The sequence below is a fragment of the Ptychodera flava genome, chromosome 12 (assembly GCF_041260155.1).
Source record: "Ptychodera flava strain L36383 chromosome 12, AS_Pfla_20210202, whole genome shotgun sequence".
Taxonomy (NCBI): domain Eukaryota; kingdom Metazoa; phylum Hemichordata; class Enteropneusta; family Ptychoderidae; genus Ptychodera; species Ptychodera flava.
Genome location: NC_091939.1, coordinates 34,611,966 through 34,636,191, shown reverse-complemented (window position 1 = coordinate 34,636,191; position 24,226 = coordinate 34,611,966). Strand labels below are relative to the sequence as shown.

Genomic DNA, 24,226 nt, shown 5'->3' with positions numbered 1-24,226 from the left:
TATATATATATATATATATATATATATATATATATATATTGATCAAAAGTTAATACTGAAATTTTTATTGAAAAATACTTTTTTTGTGTATCATAATCTGTCATCTTAATTTTGTACAATTTGTTGTTTTATTTTCTCTTTCTCAAAATCATGAAGTTCCATAAATAAAAAGTTTTGTGTCGACTACAAGATGCAAGTTTCACATCTCTCTACGTGGTGTTCCCTCAAAATATTGCTATTGAAATGTATATTAACTGTACAATGTTGATATAACAATTTTCACTTCAGTAACAGCATTATTTGGAAAGGTGATACCAATCATAGACCGTCCAAAAAATACCATTTTTTGGAAGATCTATGTACCAATTGTTTCTTCTGGCTGCCATGTTGTATTATTTTGTCTATAGAAAAAGGTTTTACATTTGCAGCTAGTGAACTATTTTCAAGTATTTCAATGTGAATGTTTCCGAGGTACATAATTGGATGATAAAAATTACTTAAATGGAGAAAAAACATATTGCAACACTGCATTTTAGAAATTTGGGTATAAATGTGTGCCTCCAAAGCAAGATAAAACATTTACTGCCCAGTAAATTCATATGTGTGTCCTCATCCTGATGTAAGATTTACAAGTTGCCCCTTCTCATGAAGCTGTACAGAAACACTGGATGTTGAGTTAAGTCAGATTTTTGCTCAGCATAGATATTGGAACGGCAGCTCACTTTGTTGACAGTGAAGTTTTTGTTCGAAAAGTCCTCTTTTCTGTTTCTAAACTAAATATCTCTTTGTCAGGTGATTGAATCACTGTATGTTTCATAAGTCCCAGTGAATGAGGTCAATTTTCCACTTGTTCAATAGTCTTACAGCTTAGATGAAGTGTCCTTTCTCTTCATTCTTTTGTTCTGTACTTTATAAAGAACAGCATGTGCGTCGTCAAACTGAGGGTTCATGTGAAGTCGAACTCTGTCCGTCCATGCTTTCACTTTTGGATGACCTTTGAACACATCATGGCCTGTAGCCTGGGCCTGCATCACCTGTTGAGAGATGTGAGAAAGCGACTGCTGTAATGTATGATTTTCTTTTCAGTGTCATTGGAACATGTGACAGCACAGAAGTTTTCGTCTGCGTAAATCATATTACCATTGACTGTTGCAGTTTAATCAAGTTTGCAAGTGTATCAAGATTTGAATATGTTAACAGGGTGTTGTCTAAATTTCAATTCATTCATTCGTTAATGCTAGATAAATACAGTGATACAAGATCATGTACTAAAGCTACAATGACACTGTGAATACTACGTGGTTTTCTTTTTCTGGAAAAGAATGAGACATTGTGGTTTACATGAAGGATAAATATTGCTATCTGTCCCTTGGATGAATGTTTGCCAACAAAATATGTTTATCTTGAAGATAAGAAAACACTTCAGAGATCAAAACCTCATCTCATTCACATAAAAAGTCTAGGCTGAGACCATCCTTAGTGTGTGTGTTCTATTGTACTCAAATGGACACTGAGGGCGCTAGTAAACTGCCTGCATGCATGCAATCAAGGGGCAAAGGATGGTCTGCATTATTGTAGGCTTCAGATTTAGATGTGATAACAATTTTTGTATTTCATCCATGTTTCTACTGTCTTTAGATAAAAGTACCAAGTTTGGTAACACATTTTCCTCACTGTGACATCATCTTACAGCTCCCTTCAGCTGAAGTCCCAGTAAAAAACTCTGGACTCCGTGAACTTCAAGCGTCACAGAATGTTGAAGATGAACACAAATATTTCCAAGCGTAGTCTTACTTTCAGTTTCAGCTTTCTTCTCTGACATTGTTAGATTTTATTGTGCACTCTTCAACATTCCCAAAAGAATTTTGCATAATTAAGAGCTACTATCTGCTATGTATGATTAGAGGTTCATGTATTCTGACAATATTCAAATGAAATGAAATCCTTATATTTTACCTCACACACAGCAAGGAGATCAGCAATGCTGATTTCTTCACCACACACAAATGAGGAGTCCTTCAAGAACATAGATTCAAACTTATTGAACATTTCCCCAAGTTGTGACAGGCATTTCTCTACTTCTTCAGTATTCACAGGTTTCTTGGTTCGTGCAGGAAGCAATATCTGAAATTGAAATCATGTTGTACATCAGGTTATTTTGCATATGCAAAAGAAATTTATATAATACTGATGCAGTAAATGATTAAATGCACCATTACAACTCCATTATACCATACGCTGAAATGTGGCAAGATTTTTGTGGGTTTTTTGGTCGGTTAAAGGAATAAGCAAAAAGTTAAAAAGGTTTGATTTCATGGCATGTTGCCATTAGCTGAGAAGTGTTAATGTATTTTCTGTTATTTTGTTTTGCCGTTTGTGAAGTATAATTGGTAGCTTTTCATAACTGAAAGAAACTTACTGTATTTCAACTTAGGACGATTCAGAATTTACTTCCAGGGGGGGTGGGGGGTGGAGGATTTTCAGTGGGGGCCACCCATTTTTCCCAAGAAAATTTAGGGGGGGGCCAGACAAAAATACCACAATCTTTTAGGGGGGCCAAGGAAAAAAAACATCAATTCAATATTTGCCCAGAATTTCTGATCTCTACAAAAGAGAACCATAGACGCTACCTGGGTGACAGATAAACTCAACATGTTTAGTTTGACTCCTTTAGCTGCTAAATTCGGTAATATTCACAGTGGTTTGTTTTATGCATCTACTGTACTATCTTGTTCTCCTCCCTGAACCGTCATGAAATGTCCAGTATTTTAATAGCATGTCGACACAAACCATACAGTGAACAGTCAGGGTTGTTTTTGACGAAAAGAGATCTTGGATCAAGTCCAGACTAGAATTCATTTGTCAACAATAACAATGGTCATTTATGTTCACATTGGTATGTTGCTAAATACAGCATTTGGTGTTCTATGTAGTGATAGAATAACAAACAAATGCTGATACACAGAGATGAACATTGAACAAATGCTAAAAATTACAGCAAATGTCTTTTTAAGGTTGGGTTTACCTTGTAGCTTGTAAAGCAGTTGAAAGTTGTGTGATAAAGAAGTGTTAATTTATGCAAATGTTGCAAATCACCCGATTTCTTGGCTTCTTTTTCCTCCCAATTTGAAAATTTCCAAAGAATTTAACTCCACTCCGGCTGGGTCAAATTTACTGAAATTTTCACATTATGTTTTTTAAATGCTATGTAACAAAACAACTATCAATTGGTTTTGTTCGGCAATAAAGCTCTTACATTTTTAATAAGAGGCATTTTAATTTTGCTGATCATGATTTAAATCAATTATTAGAGTGTCAGTCTTTAAACCCCTACAATTTTAAAATGAGGATGGATAATGCCAAATAAAATAGTTGTTTTTTTCTACATATACTCTCCTTTCAAGTGAAATATTACATTTCAGAAAACTGTCTAGTTTATGACTTAATTTTTATCATTAATACCAAAATTGAGGTTTTTTTTACCCTAAATATACACCCACTTCATCCTTTGAGTACACTACTGCTACCATACTAAACTTTAGATTCTCTACTTTTTGAAAATATACTTTTTGAAAATATATGGTATGAGGGGGTTTCCTTGTCATCTTTGATGAGAAATATAGCTTTGAAAAAAACTGTGAGCATTCAGAAAGTAGCATACATAATATTATGGTGTCAGAAGTTTCAACCATCTTTTTACAATGGTGTTCTGTGTATTGAAAAATTTTCTACAGTTGAAGAAGTTCTACAAATTCAACACTTCAAATCAAAGCCACCAGCAACTGAGATGGTCAAAACATACCATCTGTCCAACATGTAAATTGTCTTTGTCATGGTCATTCATAAAAACAAATATCCTTTCGTTGCCCAAAACAGATGGAACTTGTTCCCTTTCCTTAAAAATATTATGTATTACTGTCAAAAATATATGGTGAAAAATTTACAAAAGGGTTGATATTCCAATAATCCTGTATGTGCATCCAGAAGATCATGTGGCACTGCATCAATGCTATGGTGTCGGATTGTTGAAATATTGTGTACACAAGAAATTTGCTGTAGTCCAAGAAGTGATCTCAGTGTGTATGAGGCTAGGAGAAATGTGGATAGGCTTACACATTGTGTATAGATGCTAATACTTTTGTATCCCATTCATTCTGATATGTATAATTAAATTTTTCTCAGTGGCGGCTGGCAGAAAAGGCAAAAAAACAAATTAGCATGTATTGTTTCATGTCATCTGAAAACATGCGCATCATGACTATTTTAAAATTAAAAGTTTGTTAAAAAATTTGAAATATGAATGCTCTGTCAATTTTGAAAAATACTGCTGACAAAATGTGAACTTTGACTTACACAGGGTTATCTGCATTTTAATATGAACATTGGATTGTTAATGGAATGAGCAGAATAACATGTGAATTCATGTTTTTGATAAGGTGTTTTGTTCAAGAAATGTTCTAAAATATTCCTCAGCATTGTTGCTTTCAGTGGCAGCTACTTGGTTTTATGACAACTAAATTAGAAAAAAAAGAGAAAAGTAAAAACAAGTTGGCTTTCACCAATTTTAATTCCTAATGTTTAAAACTTTCACCGTGAGTCTGCAAATATTCAGCATCATCAAATGAAAATGTATGCTGAACTTGTGCATGTACATCTCACTTTCCAGAAATATCTGGATATCTGCAAATGATGTATCATTAAACTTCAAGATATATATCACTTTGCCAATTATCTGCTCCTCTGATTTTCTGTTCACCATTTCTAACTGACATCTTTGCTTGTCTTTGTGTGCATCATATGTATCAGTGAGACATAACGAAAAAAGTATTCATATTTAGTAATTAACTTTTCTTCAGAAATTTACAACCAGATATGTTTATTGCTACCCTTTCCAAAAGTGTGCAACTTGCAGTCCCTGCAAATCATTCTTTTTATAGTCACATACCCTGAAATGATTTGTTATATCATCGATTAAATGTCCACTACAGTTCCTGCAACTTGTTAGACTGGATATGTCTATAGTGTATGAGCATGCATGTATATATTAGGGGGGGCCATGGAAAAAAACAGCAAAGATGAGGGGGGGGGGGCCATAGAGTTTTTCTATAATTTACTAGGGGGGGCCATGGAAAAAAATCACCCAGAAAATAGAAAATCCTCCAACCCCCCTGGAAGTAAATTCTGAATCGTCCCTTAGTTTATGGAAAAGAATAAGAAATACACTTGTTTTCAAGAACATAAATAATCAAAATATCACAAAAGGTTATTCTGCCTATTGTCATTACAAAGGGCATTGCCATTTAGTGCTTAAAAGCTCCAAGGATGTAAGCACAGTTTTTGAACCCATTCACAATTCTGCTAGTCATCTCATGTGATCACATTGACATAGCATAGGAACCATGGTGAAATTTACATTGATACTGCCCACAGGAACCATGGTGAAAAATACATTGGTACTGCCCATGAACAAAATGGCAATTGGTTTCATGATATTCTGTAGTCTTACCACTAAATCTCATTGGCCCTACATTTATTCTCGATTGCAGCACCAGAAATCAAGGGAAAAGTAGAGAAATTTGCCAGAATAGGCTGATATGAGTCCTGCCACATTGACCTTGGGATCTACATGCTTAGGCTTTAACACTTGCCTAGTCTTTTAGAGTTGTCATAGTCCCTCCACACACCGGTTGGGAAACATCTATTGTTTTAATGTGTGAAGTACCGGATTAGGAATTGTATGCGCATTATGGTCAGGTGACAGTCACATGATCATTGTAGCATCGCCTCCTTGTTTTGACGCAGATGGAGCTTGATTTGTTTTCTTCAAAGTATTACTAAATTCGGTGATCTGATCTGCTCAAAAGTTAAAAAGACCAGGAAAGTGCACTCTTTGCGTATTAAATTGCTCCTTTTTGGATTGCTGGCACTTTTCTTACCAGTATGTGAATTAGTGACTCGGCGGTTTGCCACTTGTGGTTTGGCATCAGTAATTCATACCCATTTCGTTGGGTTTTTCTTTCTAACATTTGTTACCAAGAACCACTGATATTTACTCTAATATGTGAAGCCTGCGTCAACCATTTCAAAAAACGAACAAGCCACTATGTTTTGGAGAGATCGGTCATTTTGTTTTATTGTTTTGATTTCCATAAAACAAAATGGCGGTTACGGTAGCTCACCTGCATTCCAATGCAGTGAACAGTGTTTTCTCACTTCACTAGTCACGATGTGCCTAGCATTGATTTTGGGTAGTTGTCTAATAACAATCTTTACGTAACTAGACATAAATTGGGACTTAGAATTGTCAGGTTGTCAGGAAAAATGATGAAACTGTGTGCTGATTTCATGATCGATTTCCAATAGTTATCTGAACTTGAAGCCAGTGTGCCTGATGGGATAACAATATGCGTCATTGCCTGGTAAACCAGTAATAGCTAATACTATAAGAAAGAAATCTTGAAGTGAGATGGCTCTATTTTGCTGAAGTTCCCTATCTGTTTACCTATGCTCCAAACCTTAACAAAAACACTTGGAGATATTTTTCAAAGATGATACCAACCTCATTGAAGAAAAGCATTCCACAGGGAGGTCTGAGATTGTTGTGATGCCATGCCAAGTACTCATTAACTCTTGCTCTCTTCTCAGTGTTGCTAGGATACCAATGATCTGCCACTCTGTGTTTGGTTGCCAGGTAAATCAGTATCGCCACACTGTAGTCAGATGGAAATTATCATCAAAAAGAAAATTATAATTATCACAGATACAAAGATGTATTGGTGATGTTTAATTTTGAGCAGTTAATAATTCATCCAAAATTTTAATTACTATATTTCCAGGCCAAAACAGAAGTTCTAAAAATTTCCACAACTAATGATTTAGTGCTTTCTTCTCCATCTACAATCTAACCTTACAATCTAATGTATGTATTAATTCAAATAGATAATCACACACATTTAATGATCTGAGACACAAGCTCATCTATTGATGAGACGGACATGGTGTTTGAATTTAATCTCTCAATTTGTCTCCAATAACTGTATTTGGAAGGCACCACTTGGCTGGTGTTCTAATCTGTGCTTTACTGTGACATATAAGTGTGTCAGTAAAGAGAAAAAGAATTTCGATGACCCAAGGTGAGATGGATCTTGACTCTAACTGATATGCTAATGGCTGCCATCATTTCAAATAACAATGTGTTTTGTCTAGGAATACTGTTTGTTTTACATGTTTTATTCAAATTTGTTATTGACATCATTATTGACTTGCACAATCATGTGGTAAACAATCAGTCATTCATCCATCATCCACTCACTTGATCATTCAATAATATTTTATCTATTCAACATAACTATAAAAACTCAAAGAGACTAGGCTAGTATTAACTAAAGGTAGTAATGTGATTCGAAAGTGAAAGACTTAAAATTTTGCTCAAACTTTCCTCAACGAATCTTTCAACCATTCTCTTTCAAAATCAAGAATAAAAAATGGGGTCACCGTGCAAATTTGGTACTAGTAAAAACAAATTGCAAAAGATATTGACATTAAAAATGGCCGCCCTTCCTGAGTTAACTCTATGGGTAAAAATATACTTTTGGATTTTCAAAAGTGTACAATGGTAAAAATTTTTCGTACACGAAGATCATTAAAATGAGGCCCCATAAGCGGTAGATCAGGAAAGAATTGTGAAAGTTTGAGAGTCCAAATATCTGTCCCTGAAGTACATTCTACTCTGGAGGCCTCAGCAAGACAGACCCACAGTCCAGGTAGCATTTGTTAGTTTATACATATATTATCGTGTAAGTTTGATGGTACATGACAGCCTTACCTTTCTGAGAGATGAAAATCTTCATCTGATATGACTGGCACTTTCTGCACAGGATTAATCTTCTTGAATTCTGCAGTACGATGTTCACCTTGAATTTAAATTGAAAGTACGTTTCACAATTGTGACAAGATAGTGCTCTCTCAACTTTCATGTCCTCTTGAATGGCCACGTAAGACAAGATTGTAAATTTGTCTTTGATGTTAATGATATCGGATGGCATGAACAAAAAGCTTCATTCAAACTTGTGTTGTAATTGACAGCTATTTCATATATGTTGGGATGTGAACACACCGTGTTTCCTTTCCCTTGCCCCTAACCACTCACTATGAACATGCTGGCCTCGTACGATCCTCAGCATTTTTTGCTAAGGCTCTGGAACATGGTAAATGATTTGGGAACCCCAGTAACTGATTGCATTGATATACCGATTGGAACCCCGGTAAAATGACTGGGGAACCTGGTAACATTTACCGGGGTACCGGCCTTAACAAAAAAATGATCCTGTTGAAAAAAATAAGATGTACCTGGGGAAAATCTAATTGTAACAAGTCATCGTTGATGACAGTCCCCACTTGTTAATGGGTGCTTTGATTACAGGTCCTCAGAGAGGATAGAGTCCTCTTCATTAGGTCTGTGATAAAAATACTTTTGAATAAATTCGCTTGATACATGTCTGAGTTGTAGTTCAGGACATGAAAAATCATAATAAAATGGCCACATGGTGGCCATAATGGATCGAATCAAAAAAACAAATCAATGTGCATATGTATGACATATGGTAGGTCAATGTCCTTGTACCAACTTTGATTAAAATTGGTTGAAATATGCCTGAGTTATGGCTTTGTACATGAAAAAATCATAACAAAATGGCCGCACAGCAGCCATATTGGATCGTATCACAAAACAATTAACATGCATATGTATGACATTGGTCAATCTCCTTGTACAAACTTTGAATAAATTTGCTTGATACATGTCTGAGTTATGGTTCTGGACATGAAAAAACGTAATAAAATGGCCACACGGCGGCCATATTGGATCGTATCACAAAACAAGTCAATGTGCATGTGTATGACATAGGTTGATGTCCTTGTACCAACTTTGAATAAAATTGGTTGAGATATGCCTGAGTTATGGCTCTGTACATGAAAAAATCGTAACAAAATGGCCGCACGGCGGCCATATTGGATCGTATCACAAAAAAAAATTGATGTGCATAGCTATGACATTGGTCAATGTCCTTGTACCAACTTTGAATAAAATCTGTAGAAAAATGCCTGAGTTATGGCTCTGTACATGAAAAAATCGTAATAAAATGGCCGCCTGGCGGCCATATTGGATCGTATCACAAAACAAATTGATGTGCATATGTATGACATAGGTCAATGTCCTTTTACCAAGTTTGAATATAATCGGTTGAGATATGCCTGAGTTATGGCTCTGTACATGAAAAAATCGTAACAAAATGGCCGCACGGCGGCCATATTGGATTGTATCACAAAAAAAATTAATGTGCATAGCTATGACATTGGTCAATGTCCTTGTACCAACTTTGAATAAAATCTGTAGAAACATGCCTGAGTTATGGCTCTGTACATGAAAAAATCGTAATAAAATGGCTGCCTGGCGGCCATATTGGATCGTATCACAAAACAAATTGATGTGCATATGTATGACATAGGTCAATGTCCTTGTACCAACTTTGAATAAAATCTGTAGAAACATGCCTGAGTTATGGCTCTGTACATGAAAAAATCGTAATAAAATGGCCGCCTGGCGGCCATATTGGATCGTATCACAAAACAAATTGATGTGCATATGTATGACATAGGTCAATGTCCTTGTACCAAGTTTGAATATAATCAGTTGAGATATGCCTGAGTTATGGCTCTGTACATGAAAAAATCGTAACAAAATGGCCGCACGGCGGCCATATTGGATCGTATCACAAAAAGAATTGATGTGCATATCTATGACATTGGTCAATGTCCTTGTACCAACTTTGAATAAAATCAGTTGAAACATATGCCTGAATTACGGCTCTGTACATGAAAAAATCATAATAAAATGGCCGCCTGGCAGCCATATTGGATCGTATCACAAAACAAATCGACGTGCATCTGTATGACATATGAAGTAATCCTTGTACCAAGTTTGAATGAAATCGCTTCGGGCATCTCTGAGATATCTGCGTGAACGGACGGACGGACGCACGGACGGACGCACACACGCAAGGACACAACCAAATCTATAAGTCCCCCCGGACGGTGTCCGTGGGGACTAAAAAAATTAAATGACGTGGCATAACTTTCTTTGTTGTACTGTATCTATATTAGCACATCTCTCTTTAAGAGACAATTTTGCATTGTTTTTGTTTCTTATAATGGCTGTTTGAGCATTTTTGTGACATTTGCACTGTGAAGCTGTTACCATGATTTCATGGTGGAGTGGTATAATTGTACTTTGATAGCCCATTTAATACTGCATTAAAAAATCAAACTTGCATTTGTATATAAATTTTATTATACAAAGTGTGCTGTAAATCCTCTATTTACAAGCAAGCAATAAATATTTTTTGCAATGTTTATTTTTTATGTTTGAACCAAGTCATTGTTCACTATTAGTACGTACTAATACCTATACATTTAATACCATATCCTTGATGATGAGGATTAAAAATTGATTCACTGGAGCCAACAACTAAGATGGTGCGAAAGTTTGAAAAACACAAAGTTACCTTTGAGTGGCACAGACCATGCAAAAGGATTGGGTCTGTGCAAAAAGCGAAAATGGGAAACAGCAAGATTTAAACTTTGAAAGTTGGAATATGGAACAGAAAATTAGGCCAAAGGTCACGCATTGAACAAAGCTGTGACTGGATGCTCGTATTATTGTTCAAACAAGTGTACACAAGATTAAGGTATGACAAAATTGGAAGGCTTTTGTTTTAATAGGTGCTTCAGATTTCTTTCATGTTGACAAGTTCATTGTATATCTGACGCAAATTTACTAAGAATCTAAACTTTGGGGCTGACATGTCATGATGAGAAATCAAGCACGATTTCCCAAATTATTCATTCGTCTATGCAAAGTGTAGGGTTATTAATCGGTATTTAAATCAGAAAATCGTATTCATGACTCATTGTAGATGGACTGACTCGAGTCATACTCTAGATCACGGGCTTTCGACTCAATGCAGGCGAACTGTCAAACCGTCAGTCTATTGCATCAGTGACGGTTTGGCTGCATTGAGTCGAAAGCCTGTGCTCTACTCCAGGGAGCATGCAACTTCGAGGAGCGTGTAACTGTAATGTGGGGCTAAATGTCCGTGTCCAGTCCGGGGCTAATGTACACCACAAACGCGTGCACGCTTAGCTTCGCCCACTATGAAAGACCACTAACCTCTTCCTAAATCAATAACTTTCCTGACATACGGAATACCATTGACTTCGAGGAACATCAGTACTGCCCTGGAAGGTTGTGAAAGCGGGTTGAAATGCAACACAACCATGATTGAGTTACACCGTTCAGTTATGACCTTTGAACCCTAAAAACTTTGATCAGGTGACTTTTAACAATTAACCAATCGCATCTTCCACGGCGAAGCCAGTAGCCGAGCGCACAGCCGTCCAGACAAATGTGTTTATTGAATGATAGTGGGACCAGATAATGGGATGAATGACTGAATATTAACCACATGATTATGCTAGTCAATAATTATGTCAAAGTAAATTCGCAAAAAATGTATAGAATTGCAAATGATACGTTGACTGCTTATTGGATGGATTCCAACTCGTCTGGAACGTGGTGGACATTTCAGCAACTATTCGCGTTTGCTGCATCCCTGATGTTTAATTGTTGTTATATGTGAAACCAAACCTTAAAACCCCCTAAAACTATACTCTCAGTAGACAAATGTAAAGCCTAATGATGTACTATTAGATCTTGGGAGCGGAATGTCCGAATTTTGATATCATTTTTGCATGAGTTGAAATTTGTTTTTGATTGTACGTGAGCTGCTTACCATACTTTGCCCCGCAGAGTTCTATCTTTTTTACAGCCTGCAGGGTAAACTTGGTAAAAATCATTGAATTTTCAAAAATTAAAATAATTTGCAACAGTCTCTCTTGTGTCTCTTCTTTTTCAGACAAACTTTTCGAAAGTTTGCAGCCCAGTTCAGGTTTCCCAGTGATTGAAAGTGTTACTTTGAGTCTGCGCAGTCGTGAGTTAGTTTCTGCCGGCCGGGTGAAACTCCTCTGTATCTCGTTCACTCCACTCATCGAGTTAAGCCCTCACACGTTTCACATGAAAACAGAGCACAAATCATCGCCTTCACTCCACTCGAACGTTCACAAATCACAGACTTAAATCAAGTCTACCTTCAGCGAAGTAAATATGCTTTCTGCAAAAGCATAAAAGGTGCATATCGTCAACATCTCTTTAGATCTGACTGTCAGTCGCTAAATGACTGTCATCCAGTTGCTACATACTCCTCTCTGTATACCCAGTCTACTTTTCACCGACTCCTAAAAACATGCAATGAAGGAACTATAATATGCCAGTGTTCTATTTCTATTGATAGCAAAGTTTAATGAATTGCTGAAGAAAACGTGTCTCATCTTCCTTTGTAAAACAATGACTTTGACATCAACTTCGGGTCAAGAAATCATAAACAAGAGCATGGAATGATAAAGATATTGGCGTTACAGGGTCGGATCACACATGTACAGAGGATGATGATGGATTTAAATTTTACTTGCATGTAATAACCACTGTATATAGAAGGTATGTTTCCGAATACTGGGAAAGAAGGTATCACTGTAACAGCTCACTATCTCCCTTCGGACAATAGTCATGGAAGAGGTCGCCGAGATACAGAAACGGTGTAGAGGCTCATAGTCTTCAGAGATAACACCGTTTATTTATGTTACATATTGCCTGGTGTTGTCCCTTCTCCCGTCTAGTCCCTTTTTCAAGGTGTTGCCCCTTCTTTTTAGTACTTGTGTTCGTAAAGACACCTCCCATATACATGTAAAATCTGTGGCTATTTACATACAGTTATCATCTCTCCAAGGCTCAAATCAATGACCAACTCCATAAACAGCAGAACAATTATTTACTTGGTTCTCACGGTCCGTGACGCCATCGTACATCGTTCAGAATTCTGAACCTGATCATCGATCTTTATGCAGAATCGACGTCAAAGTGAATGACCTCCGAAACAAAGGGACAGCACCTGGCAATATGTAACATCCATGTGCAAGAAATAAACGGTGTCATCTTTGAAGGCTTTGAGCCACAACTGTGTTTCAGGATCCTGACGATGAGTTGTCATACACGACGGTAGAATCCAAACATACCGTGGCAGAGCAAGCTCTTCCTTCGAAAGTTAACACTGAGTAGAAGAACGTACAGCACGATGGATACAGCCCAGAACGAACGGAAAATGCGGTTCAATGGTTGCAAGATGGGCCTGTAACGATTTAGCCAGCGTATGCCAGCGTTTGAAAAATTCGGCGAATACGTTATGGGTAAGTTTTATATAAGAGCACGCTGAAGTACGTTGGTAAGCTTATACATCGTAGTACGGCGAGGTCGTCGAAATATTTTGTGCATGCACCAATCTGATTAAAATCAGGTGTAGAGTATACGTCTGTATTTGCGCGGTATTCTCTTGCTGTCGCGTAGTGAGAGGCGACAGCAAGAGAATACTACTTTGCAGACTCGAAGGTATAAACGAGTTCGATCGCAGGGAAAACATCATGACCTGGGCTGCCAAATTTTAAATAGGTTTGTATGAAATAGAATAGACACAAGAGAAACTGTTCAAAGTGTTTGTTTTCTTTCACTGACTTTAACCAAGTTGGGTGTTCGGAGCGACATGAGCGACGACTTTCTGACAAAAAGTATATTTTGTTTTAAAACAGCGCGTGACCTTTAAAACCTTATAGACAACAGCGATTCGAGAACAACTAAGAAGCCATATGTTTAGGAAGTACAAAATATTTTCGCATTTTATTTTGTGAAGAAATTCATACCACTGTGACCCTTCAAATTGACTGTAATATTCTCATGTACAGTTGCAATGCGTACATCATACACAACATAAGGCGACATATACATAATTATATGAAATGATGTAACTTTTACCTGGCTTTTACTCGGGCTCTAGTAACTTTTACTTGGTATTTACTCGGTTTCTAGTGCCCTTATTATTCATGCTCCTGTACAACGTTTAAGTGTCCTCTGAACTCACTGTGGGTAATTTTTCAACCCTTATAGGATATTTACGTGATATAAAGTACATACATCTAGACTTTTTGGATGGTAAATAATGTCATGATCTACACCATAACCTTTCACACATGGATATTAACACACGTAACCCCCTTCCTTTATCGACGGACACAATAAAACTAAATCGTCCGCATACATGAGATGGTTTATAACTTGTCCCCATATTGCAATTTTTACCACATGATTATAAGCCAATACTGAGCTCGTCCATGTAAATATTAAACAGCGGAGGTGATAAAATGAGACAAAATGCTCCATTTGTTACAGAAAAGGCGAGGATCTGGCATTTTATTAAAAAAACCCTGAGTAAATTACCATACCAGTAAGATGTGATCAACATACGGCGGGACACCCTGTCAAGTGTCCAGTGATTTTCACGATCAATGGCTTTTTGAACATCTAGATAACAGACGTATATAGACTGGACTATTGTGCGCCTGATAATAATAATTGAGAACCCCTTCATGATGTAAAAATACATATCAGTGGATAGCCCCTGTTTAAAGGTATACAGTCACCTGTAATCTAAATATGCCCATATATGGTCAAAGGGGCGTTCCTTGGTATTCACAATGCCAATGTGGGGGGCGCTGTTTTTAAAAAGCGGCCACCCGCTTAAAATCTGTCATTGGTTAGATTTTCTCTTTCCATGGTAGCTGTGGCAAAGTTGGAGCAGGTGACAGTATATCTTTAAACTAGTGGTCCTCTGTAACTGTACGAAAATAAGATTTGTATCGTTCGAGAATAATCATTTCAAGAATTTTAGACGCTGTTGTTGAAACAGCAATGGGTCTGTAATTATCCTCGCTTGTCAGGCATATTCTTCAGCCAAATACGCATGCGACAAAAACGAGATACATGTGAGGACTAACAAAACAAGAAGCATTTCACTAGCAAGTTTGCAACGATCGCTGTATAACTCATCTCCCACCAGCTGCCTTTAAGGTAGAAAGCGCCTCGGGGACAGATATTCGGACTCTCAAACTTTTACAATCTTTTCTGATCGACCACATGTCTGGGCTAATTTTAGAGCTCTTGTTGGAAGAAAATTTCTCACTGGCTTAGTTTTTTTTCGAAAAATCGAAAATTTTATTTTTCTCCATAGAGTCAACACAGGGATGGCGGCCATTTTGTACGCATCAAACAAAATATACAATATAGCAGTCAACGACAAAACTCTCCCTTCTGCGCTCTCCGGGACACGTAGGGCAACGCCATCGGAGTCTCTGCATGTGACGTGGACGGCGATGGTAGAGAAGAGATATACTTTCTGAATACAAACGATGCATACAGCGGTTACGTCACCTACACTGACAAATTATTCAAGTTCCGAGATGGAAAGCACGTGGATCTATTCCAGGATGAAGTCAATAAAGATGTGATAAAACTCTATGCTGGTTGGTAAAAATATTTGAATTTTTATAAATATTTGAATTGTCTACGTCATGGACTAGAAAAAATTTATTTTACTATTTTCTCTTCTCTGTACTGTAATACGTCGCATTATTGATTGTGATTATTATGATTATTGTGATTATTTACAGTGATTATCGTGATTATTGTGATCGCATTATAATGATAAGTGGTTAATACAACCGTGATAACGTTAAGAAGGAGCGTGTTTGGAGTCTGTTTGATTGACACAGCAGTAATACTTAGACGTATTTTAGGATTCTGCACACACTGTAAAGTTAAGTGTTCAAGGTTAGAACACAATTAAACGCCTTTTTGTAACACTTTTTGAACGCGCCTAGAAGTTCAGAAATTTAACACTACGTGTTCAACCAACGTTCAATTTTTGAACACACGTGTGCAGATTTTGAACACTATGTGTTCATCAGACATTATATTGAACACCACGGTGTTCCATATCTGAACACACGTTGCACATGAAATGTGTTCAAAAAATTGAACGCTTTTACGCGTTCAAAGGGCTGTAACACTTTTTGAACGCATGGACGCCGTTCAACGATAAGTGTGTTAAAGGCTAGAACACATGATGCGCGCTTGTTGAACACCTTTAATTTTTGGCGTTCAGTGGGTGTTCAACCCTTGAAATAACATTACAGACCACTGATATTCAGCAAAATTATTTTATTCTAAAAATACACAAAGCATTTCTAGAGTAAAATACGACAATTTACTGTAAAATGGGCAAATAAACATTGCCAATTTGTATGTAAAGTGTGTCAGAGGAAAATACCAACGGTGTTAACATCCTTCTATCAAAAACATAAGCAATAAAAATCCCAATGAACACTGTAGATCGTTTTAAAAAATATGAACAAAGTAATGACAAAACAGGTTTTACTTAAATATTGTGGATTACGTTTTAAGGTTTATACTTGTTTAAAATGTACAAAAAATCATCTGAAAAAGCTCAAAATTTGGCTTACTTATTGTGTTGAAAATATGTATATGTATGGAATGCATACTTCATTGTTGTAACATGGCTTCTTAAAGACATTTCCTCTTGTATAGACAATCGTAAATTTTGAAGAAAAAAATAGTTAGTCACGGCTTGTCTAGTGCACATGGTATATAGTTGTCCACATTAAAGTAAACACAACATGTCAAGTTGTCAAAGTGTCACAGTAAGGCACAACATGCCGAAAGTGGGGAAAGTGGGTCCTTGGCAGGGTAAAACCTATTTCCTTGTCCAACCAAGTCCTTCATAAACAAAAAAGTTTGTTTGTTTGTAATATCTTTAAATAAACAATGAAATAAATCGGTGACATTTCAAAAATCTACTCAGAAATTAAAAACATATTCGTAAAGACATTTCAAATTCTTGTGTACCTTGCTATGAATTTTTATACAAATGTTTTTACCAAAAATGGTAAAAATCACCCTTAAAATAAAAAAATGTAGATTTCATCATAACGTATATATATCACATTCTGGTAAGCCCTCATATCTTAAAATGTCTGAAATGTCTTTAATGTCTTAAAAATACAAAGTAGCAAATTTCTGCATAATTTGAACAATCTGAAAAAGGCTATCAGTAGAGATCTATGTCCTAAATATTAAAGCTGTTCAATTAGCAGTTTTGAAGGAGATGTTGAAAGATTTTTTGACCAAAAATGACGAAAATTGCCGTGAAATATAAAAATTTGAATATTTCATCACGACTAGCACAAATTTGACTAGGGTCATTCTGAGGGACATGTTTACCAAATATTGAAGACGTCAGTAAAAGCGAACAAGATTTTTGCCAAAAATAGCAAAATTAGCCTCAAAAATATAAATTTGCATAGTTCATCATAATTTGAACATATGTGATTAGGGTAATCCCTGGGGACCTGTAATCCAAATATTAAAGGATTCGTACAGGCTGTTTTGAAGAAAAACCTTGGGATGTACAAATTTGATGACAATGCTACACATCCACCTATTTAGCTGACGGCAAAGCTAAAAACAACGTTGCTAAGAACAAGAGACGTGTTGAGCTACAATACAAAATTCTCTTAGGTTTGGTAGCATGCTATGATCAATTAAATGTTATAAGGGCATAAGCTTTCAAAGCCGTGAAGTCTCCTTCATTAGATGCAAGGGGGAATGAAAAATTGAAGCAGAAAGTGACAGAAAATGCAGAGTGAAAATTTCAGAAAATTCAGTAATTCAGATTGGACATTTTTACTCTGAATTTTCCGTCGCTTTCAGCTTTAATTTTTCATTCCACCCTTGCATCTGACAAAGGAGACTACACGTCTGTGAAAGCTTATTCTCCGGCAACATTTAGTTGATCATAGCATGCTACCAAAGCTTAGATTAATTCAGAAAAAAAATACAGAAACTTATCAAAATTCAGTTACTGACCCTTCAAAGTTTAAATCTACACTAGAGATGAACCGAGGTTCTCAAGCTTGTTTCCAGACAGCTACATGTACACTCATCTTCTTCATTATCTGTACCACCAGCTTCTGTAACAACTCTTCGATTTTCAGTTAAATCCAACTTTTTACATCCTGAAAATAATGCAATAATAGGTAATATGGCGAAAGACAAGGAGCTGGTTAGGTTAAAGAAAAGGGAAAACTTTCATATACAGTGCCTCTTTTCAATACTGTTACAAAATATTGGCTTCTTCTTGTCATCAACTGATTAAAATAAATAGACCAAACTCTCATATGCTGAAACAATACATTGTATACTTTACAATGTTTAATTGGTTTTTTACATGCGATTGTCTCTACTGAAAGACATGTGTCAGCTGTGATTACGCAGCGGTACTATGCAAGGCGTATTTATCGAGCTCAGGTCAAGGGTTATCGCTACCGTTGTGTGTTGCGATGACTTTTGACCCGAGTGAAATCGATCGATAGGCCATGGCCAAATCACCACTGCGTATTCACAGCTTGTTGTTGGTATACAATCCACTGAAAGAAAAAAGGTTTCTTCACGTAGTGAAGCTATTTCAAAGTACAATACGACTAACTTCGAAGCATATTAATACAGATGATTCAAAATCTAATACCGTTTACTATTTTGGAGAGAAAAACTTACCCTTTCTGGTCTTGCTTCCGCACGATCACGACTTCAGGTAGTCTGGTTCCCTGACCCATTTCCCCGGTAGAGGGCGTGGGGAAATATCCTATATTTCCCCACGCCCTCTACCGGGGAAATGGGTCAGGGAACCAGACTAGACTTCAGGGTGCTCTTACAAGAAAAATGTCGCAACTTCCGCTTTGATGCATCATGGGATAGGAAAAAGGACCAAACTTGAACACCAAGTGTTTAGAAATAGAACGCCTCTTGCACGCCGATGTTAAAATTAAAACGTTCATGGTGGTTTTCCGATTTTCTTTTTAAATTTTCAAAATTTCAACACGTAATAAACGTGTAAAATTATTTTGTATACTTTCTGTTTTAGAAAAAACATGCTTTCAGCAATTGTAGACCGGAAATATTTTTCACTTAGTGGGAAATTCGCTACATCAAAATCCGTGTACGTTTGCCGGACAGCTAGGCAGTAGTAAATTTAATATAGCTATTGTAAAGTAAAAAAACACAAAAGATTGTTAATTGTTTCACAGTATTGTAAAATTTCTGGGATGCTGAGTTTTTGAACACTTGAAGGAGATGGTTGTTAACACTACGTGTTCAGGTTTAGAACATCATTTTTAATAATATGAACACTAGTGTTAACAATATGAACACTAGCCGTTCAAATTTGAACGCCGATACGTACATTTTGAACGCGTAATGACGCGTCTAGCGTCCGCTATTTTAGGATACAGCACACTATTGTGGAAATTTGCTTCTTTTCCCATCGATGATGAGATTTCAGTTCGCTATGTCGCTCTCTAATATGAACGTTAATTTTCTATATCCCATTTCTTTTTCTTCTTTTTCTTTTCTCTTCTGTCAACATTTGAAATTGTATAAGTAGTTTCCTTTAGACGCCGTTGAAAAGGATGCAATAAATACAATAAAAATACAAAAAAATTCAATTAACAAATTAACTTTTGTTAGGCTTCTAATATTAGTTACCGTCACTACTTTCTTCAATTATCCCATCAGTGATAGAAATTATTTCCTAATAAACTCCAACTGTTTACCTGTAATTGTCAATATACAGTAAACTAAACTGTAAAGATATTTTCAGCGCGAAAAAAATCGCACATTGCCCGTCAATAACCTAACAACACTCCTTCTTTGCAAATTTCTATGTCGATAACTCTATTTTCTCTAACTGGTAGAAGTGATCAAAGCAGAGCAAAAGTACTTACATGTTATCAACTATCACCTCCAAGACAAAAATAAAATATTAACTCAACCGTCTCATCAAAAACTCCGAACTATATCATCAAAAATATTTCTCTAAGACCATTTGATACTTAAAAAGTCTCCCCAGCATTGTTGGGGACTGGTCAAACCTATCCTTTTCACTACGGCGTTACAGGTAGTTTGATGTCTCTTACTACGTGCGAAGTGCGAGTGTTGCCTTATTCGGGTCTCGAACTCACACAGCAATCCGAACGTATTACTGTAAGTGCTAGGCAGTTCCACTGCGCCACGTCACACTCCCACCTCCACCCTAATTTTTTTAACATTTCAACACGGGTAGAGTAACCGAGATTTAAGTTAAGAGCCTTTTTGATTCAATCCATTCTTTTTCAGCTGCCAGTCGTCGCCCTAAAATCTCTATTTTTGAAGTCGTCAGTTTCATATGAAAACTTTAATTTTAGCGTTAACTGTACTCTCATCTCAGTGTAAATCTAGAAAAGTTACAGGTTTTCCGATTCCTACATTCATATTATGTTACTTTCCACAACTTAGAGTTGTCTCCCCTGGACCTTCGAGAGTGTTGGCGTATTGATCTTCGATTGTAAATATTTTGCACGGTTAGTGAGGACACAATGAGCCTTGAAAGACTTCAGGTTTTCGTCGTCCGAATCAGCGTAACTCCACAAAGACTGGGCATGGATGTACATCCATGGACTGGGTGACCATGATCGGCTTCAGGAGCTGGTTGAAAGACTGAAGTAAAATGGCCAGAAATTATTCACAGTGAAAAGGTATGTAGACGAAACAACAAAGGACAACGCGATGTGTGAAAACGCATAAAAGACGTGTTGAAAGCGAATACAATAAAGAACTTGCCAGCGAAACTGGTATTCGGAAATAGCAGAGTTATTTGTTGCATAGAGGAGGGAAAACGGAGACACGCTTGTTTTATGCATGCCATGTTTTCGGCACCAAGGAAAAGTGTCGGTAGAAAGTTTCAACTATTTTTCAAAAACTGGTAAATTATATTTTATAGGAAATTTGCTCATAATCTGAGCTTCTCATTGTGATTAGTCAATAGGAGCTAATATCTGCGTTGCTCATTAAACACTAGATGACAAACACTGACAGCAATTGTACGAACTTTTCGCAATTCATTGGGGCATCATTTTACAAGTGGTATAGCCACAAACTGATGACGTCAAAATCGCCGTACACAAAACACAGACGCCCCGTAATTGCGGCACTGACTAACTAATAAGGTTAAAATAATATACATTTGCACTTTCTTCAAATCACTGTCACAATCTCCGACTGCTTAGTTTTTGTATCGGGTGAAGTACAGTGGGGGCCAGGAATATGGGGTTAGCTGACCAAATTGTCGGAACGGAGCGAGCGAAGCGAGCGGAGTTCCGACAATTTGGTCAGCTAACCCCAATTTCTGGCTCCCACTGTGCTTCACCCGACACAAAATCAAGCAAATGAAGACCATCACAGAGTTTTTAGGGTTAGGGTTAGTTAGTTCATGTGATCGCGGCAATAATTCCGTCTCATTCCGGGTACAATATGTCCCCTCTCACGTTTTATTCATCAAATTTGTTGTCATGTACAAACTGACCCCGACGGCAATGGCCATATTGACCCTTTTTCAATATAGCCGTTGCCAAAGACGGCACACAGTTACATAACAGAATTCAGAGTTCATTCAAATGCAAATAATAATCAATATGACGGCCAAAAAATCTTTGTATGTTTTCATTTGCATTACTTCTTCTACAGACCGAAAATCACACCTGTACATTAGTTCAAACTCTGTTATTGATTGGTTTAATTTTTTGTCCACAAATTTGTTTCCTTTATCTTCGCGATATGCCTTCAAATAGATTTTTAGCCAGCTGTATTATGGATATTTATGAATACACGGATGTAAACCCAAAAAAATCTATATTGAATTCAAGTTCCGGAAGTCCAAATACAGCTTGAGTCGACACAGTGACAGACATTTGGTGATTGGAGTCATTGGTCGCGATATTTGTGCTTGCTTTTTAATTTCTGTTGACCGGCGTACGAATGCCAATGCTTTATCGATTTGTTCCTACAGGTTCCAATATTATTCCGATGAATGGTAGGGGGCTTATTCTTCGTTGTCCAAGTCTCCTCAGTTCTCTCATTTCACTGCTAACCATTGTCTTCATTTTGTGGATCCTCAAACCTTCGCCCACACCAACACCTTTGAAGGCATGTGGATGCATGCCATGCGAAATTGGATTGGCTTCACACCTTCAGACTTATTTCCAACTTATCTTTATGAGTTCATGTGGCGGAGGCGTTTCGGCGATAAAGCTAAGGCGTGCTTGTTCAACATATTTCAATTTTCTGTCCTTCAAGTTTACAGTCCCCTTCATCGATTAATTGCAACTCTGCACATAACACCATATTATGCCAAATGTTTTGGAGACGGTCTAAAAACTAATATCACGCCTACATTGACAACTCAGGAGGCCACTGCTGCCGCTGATGTGTGACACTGGGAATGCACAAACCAGACCAAGTTCGTGCTAGTGACAATATATGCACCCTAAATCATTATATTGGCGGCGAATTTCGTTTGCTTCTGTACTTAATTCACTTCCTCGATCGGCGGAATTTTTATAATGTAATTTTCGTGGCATATCCAACGAATTGTTGTTCACGTTTTCATCTACAATAGCAATGAAATATCGCATTGCATACATGTTGAGTGACGAACCACTTTTATATAAAAGTGTATCCTGTCAAAAACGGAACACACACCTTTCGTATTGTAAAAAAGGCAGCAAAGGACAAATTCAATAGTAAATGTCAAACACAAAGTTTTCAACATATAAAACATCTTAAACAAGTGACAATTAAATACTTTAACTGTGCAAATACAACAAAACATATGAAAAATATTAAAACAATAACAAATCTGCACAAAAAACACGACAATGCGAAGGAAAAATAAAGACAGGCAATAAAGCAATCAAAGCAGATGCATAAATTCAATAAAAGAAGGAAAATGCGTTAAAGACTTTCAAATCATTACAAGTGAACATTATAAATCATCAGTTCCTGCTTCGCATTATCATCCTAACGTTTATATGGAACATGGCATCCCTTTCTCGCAACTTGTCCTTGTGGTGTAGAGGTTATAGGTAGTGCTTTACATGCTGAAGGTGCTGGGTTCAACCCCCGGTAGTGGTAATAGTTGTTGTGTAAAAATAGTTCAAAAATGGGACCCTTCTTTTCTAATCAGTTCCCTCTAAGTTTCCAAGGCCCATTCCTAACTCTTACCCCAAAATAATTTATCGCCTCTTTTAGAACGTAACCTTTGACCTCATTTCCATAAGTACACACATCTTTGACGTCATCAGTTTATGGCTATACCACTTGTAAAACGGTGCCTTCATTGGCTTAGTTACTGGGTAGGAACGCTCAGACCAGAAAGACCGCAATCGCCAATAGACTTTTTCCCGCTTATCCCATAATGCATCGCTGTGGCTGTAATCAAACATTGTGTACACACTCAAAACAACAAAAGCATTCTGATTTTGTGTTGTACAACGGTTTGTTATACAAGAATGACACAAATTATGTCAAAACATGCATGTCTGATGCATTTTTTCATCCATTGGTGACACAAATGTAGGTCAGAGTGTAACGTACCATAGTGCTCTATAAGTACTAACATACCCTACATTTACCCATAGACAGTAGAGGGCGGAAGATATTGCCAATGATTTACCCTACGGCCAAAGACCCTCGAGAAAAACTATGTTACGGCTAAAAAGTTATGTGAGTAATTTACGCTTTGTATATCCTAGCGCGCACTGTATCATGGAACCGGTAAAAAAACTATGAAGATAGATTGCAGTTAAAAGGTAAATTTATACTTGAGAGTGCTTTAGAGATGATGAATCTTCAAGTCGTTTGAACATCCGAAGTTTCTTAGATCAGGCCCGAATGTCTGCACTTTCATGACAGAGTTTAAGACTCACTTCTTTAATTTTAATAGAGATCTGCGCCAGTGAACATCTTCCATAAGGAGCTGAGCAGATTATTTTCACTCATACTATTATCCTATTCTATCATTAATTAACCGAAGAAGAAATAAAGGGACGCCTAAATGTGCTTCCTAAGGGTTTAAAAATTATTTATTATATGCAATGTGAGAGACTACGATGAAAAGGTGTTAATTTCTGACCGACCGATGGTGAGAACTGTAGCCCTTGGTGAGAATCAAAACACGATATTTTTCTCCGTATACTTATTGTATCACATTGTCCAGTAATATACAATTCATATGATGCTGAAAAAAGTTGATGTGTGTGTTTTTAATCGTTGACGATACAT

General features: G+C 36.8%; 1 protein-coding gene across 1 annotated transcript; it reads right to left on the bottom strand.

Moving 5' to 3' along the window:
- Nucleotides 1-686: 686 nt before the first annotated feature.
- LOC139145733 (glutathione S-transferase theta-1-like) lies at nt 687-11,359 on the bottom strand. Its single transcript, XM_070717042.1, has 5 exons — nt 11,228-11,359; nt 7,826-7,913; nt 6,560-6,710; nt 1,957-2,124; nt 687-1,034 (listed from the first exon to the last, which is right to left on the bottom strand). Exons 1-5 carry the CDS (start codon nt 11,334-11,336, stop codon nt 861-863), a joined length of 690 nt encoding a protein of 229 aa, XP_070573143.1. The 5' UTR covers nt 11,337-11,359; the 3' UTR covers nt 687-860.
- Nucleotides 11,360-24,226: the final 12,867 nt, after the last annotated feature.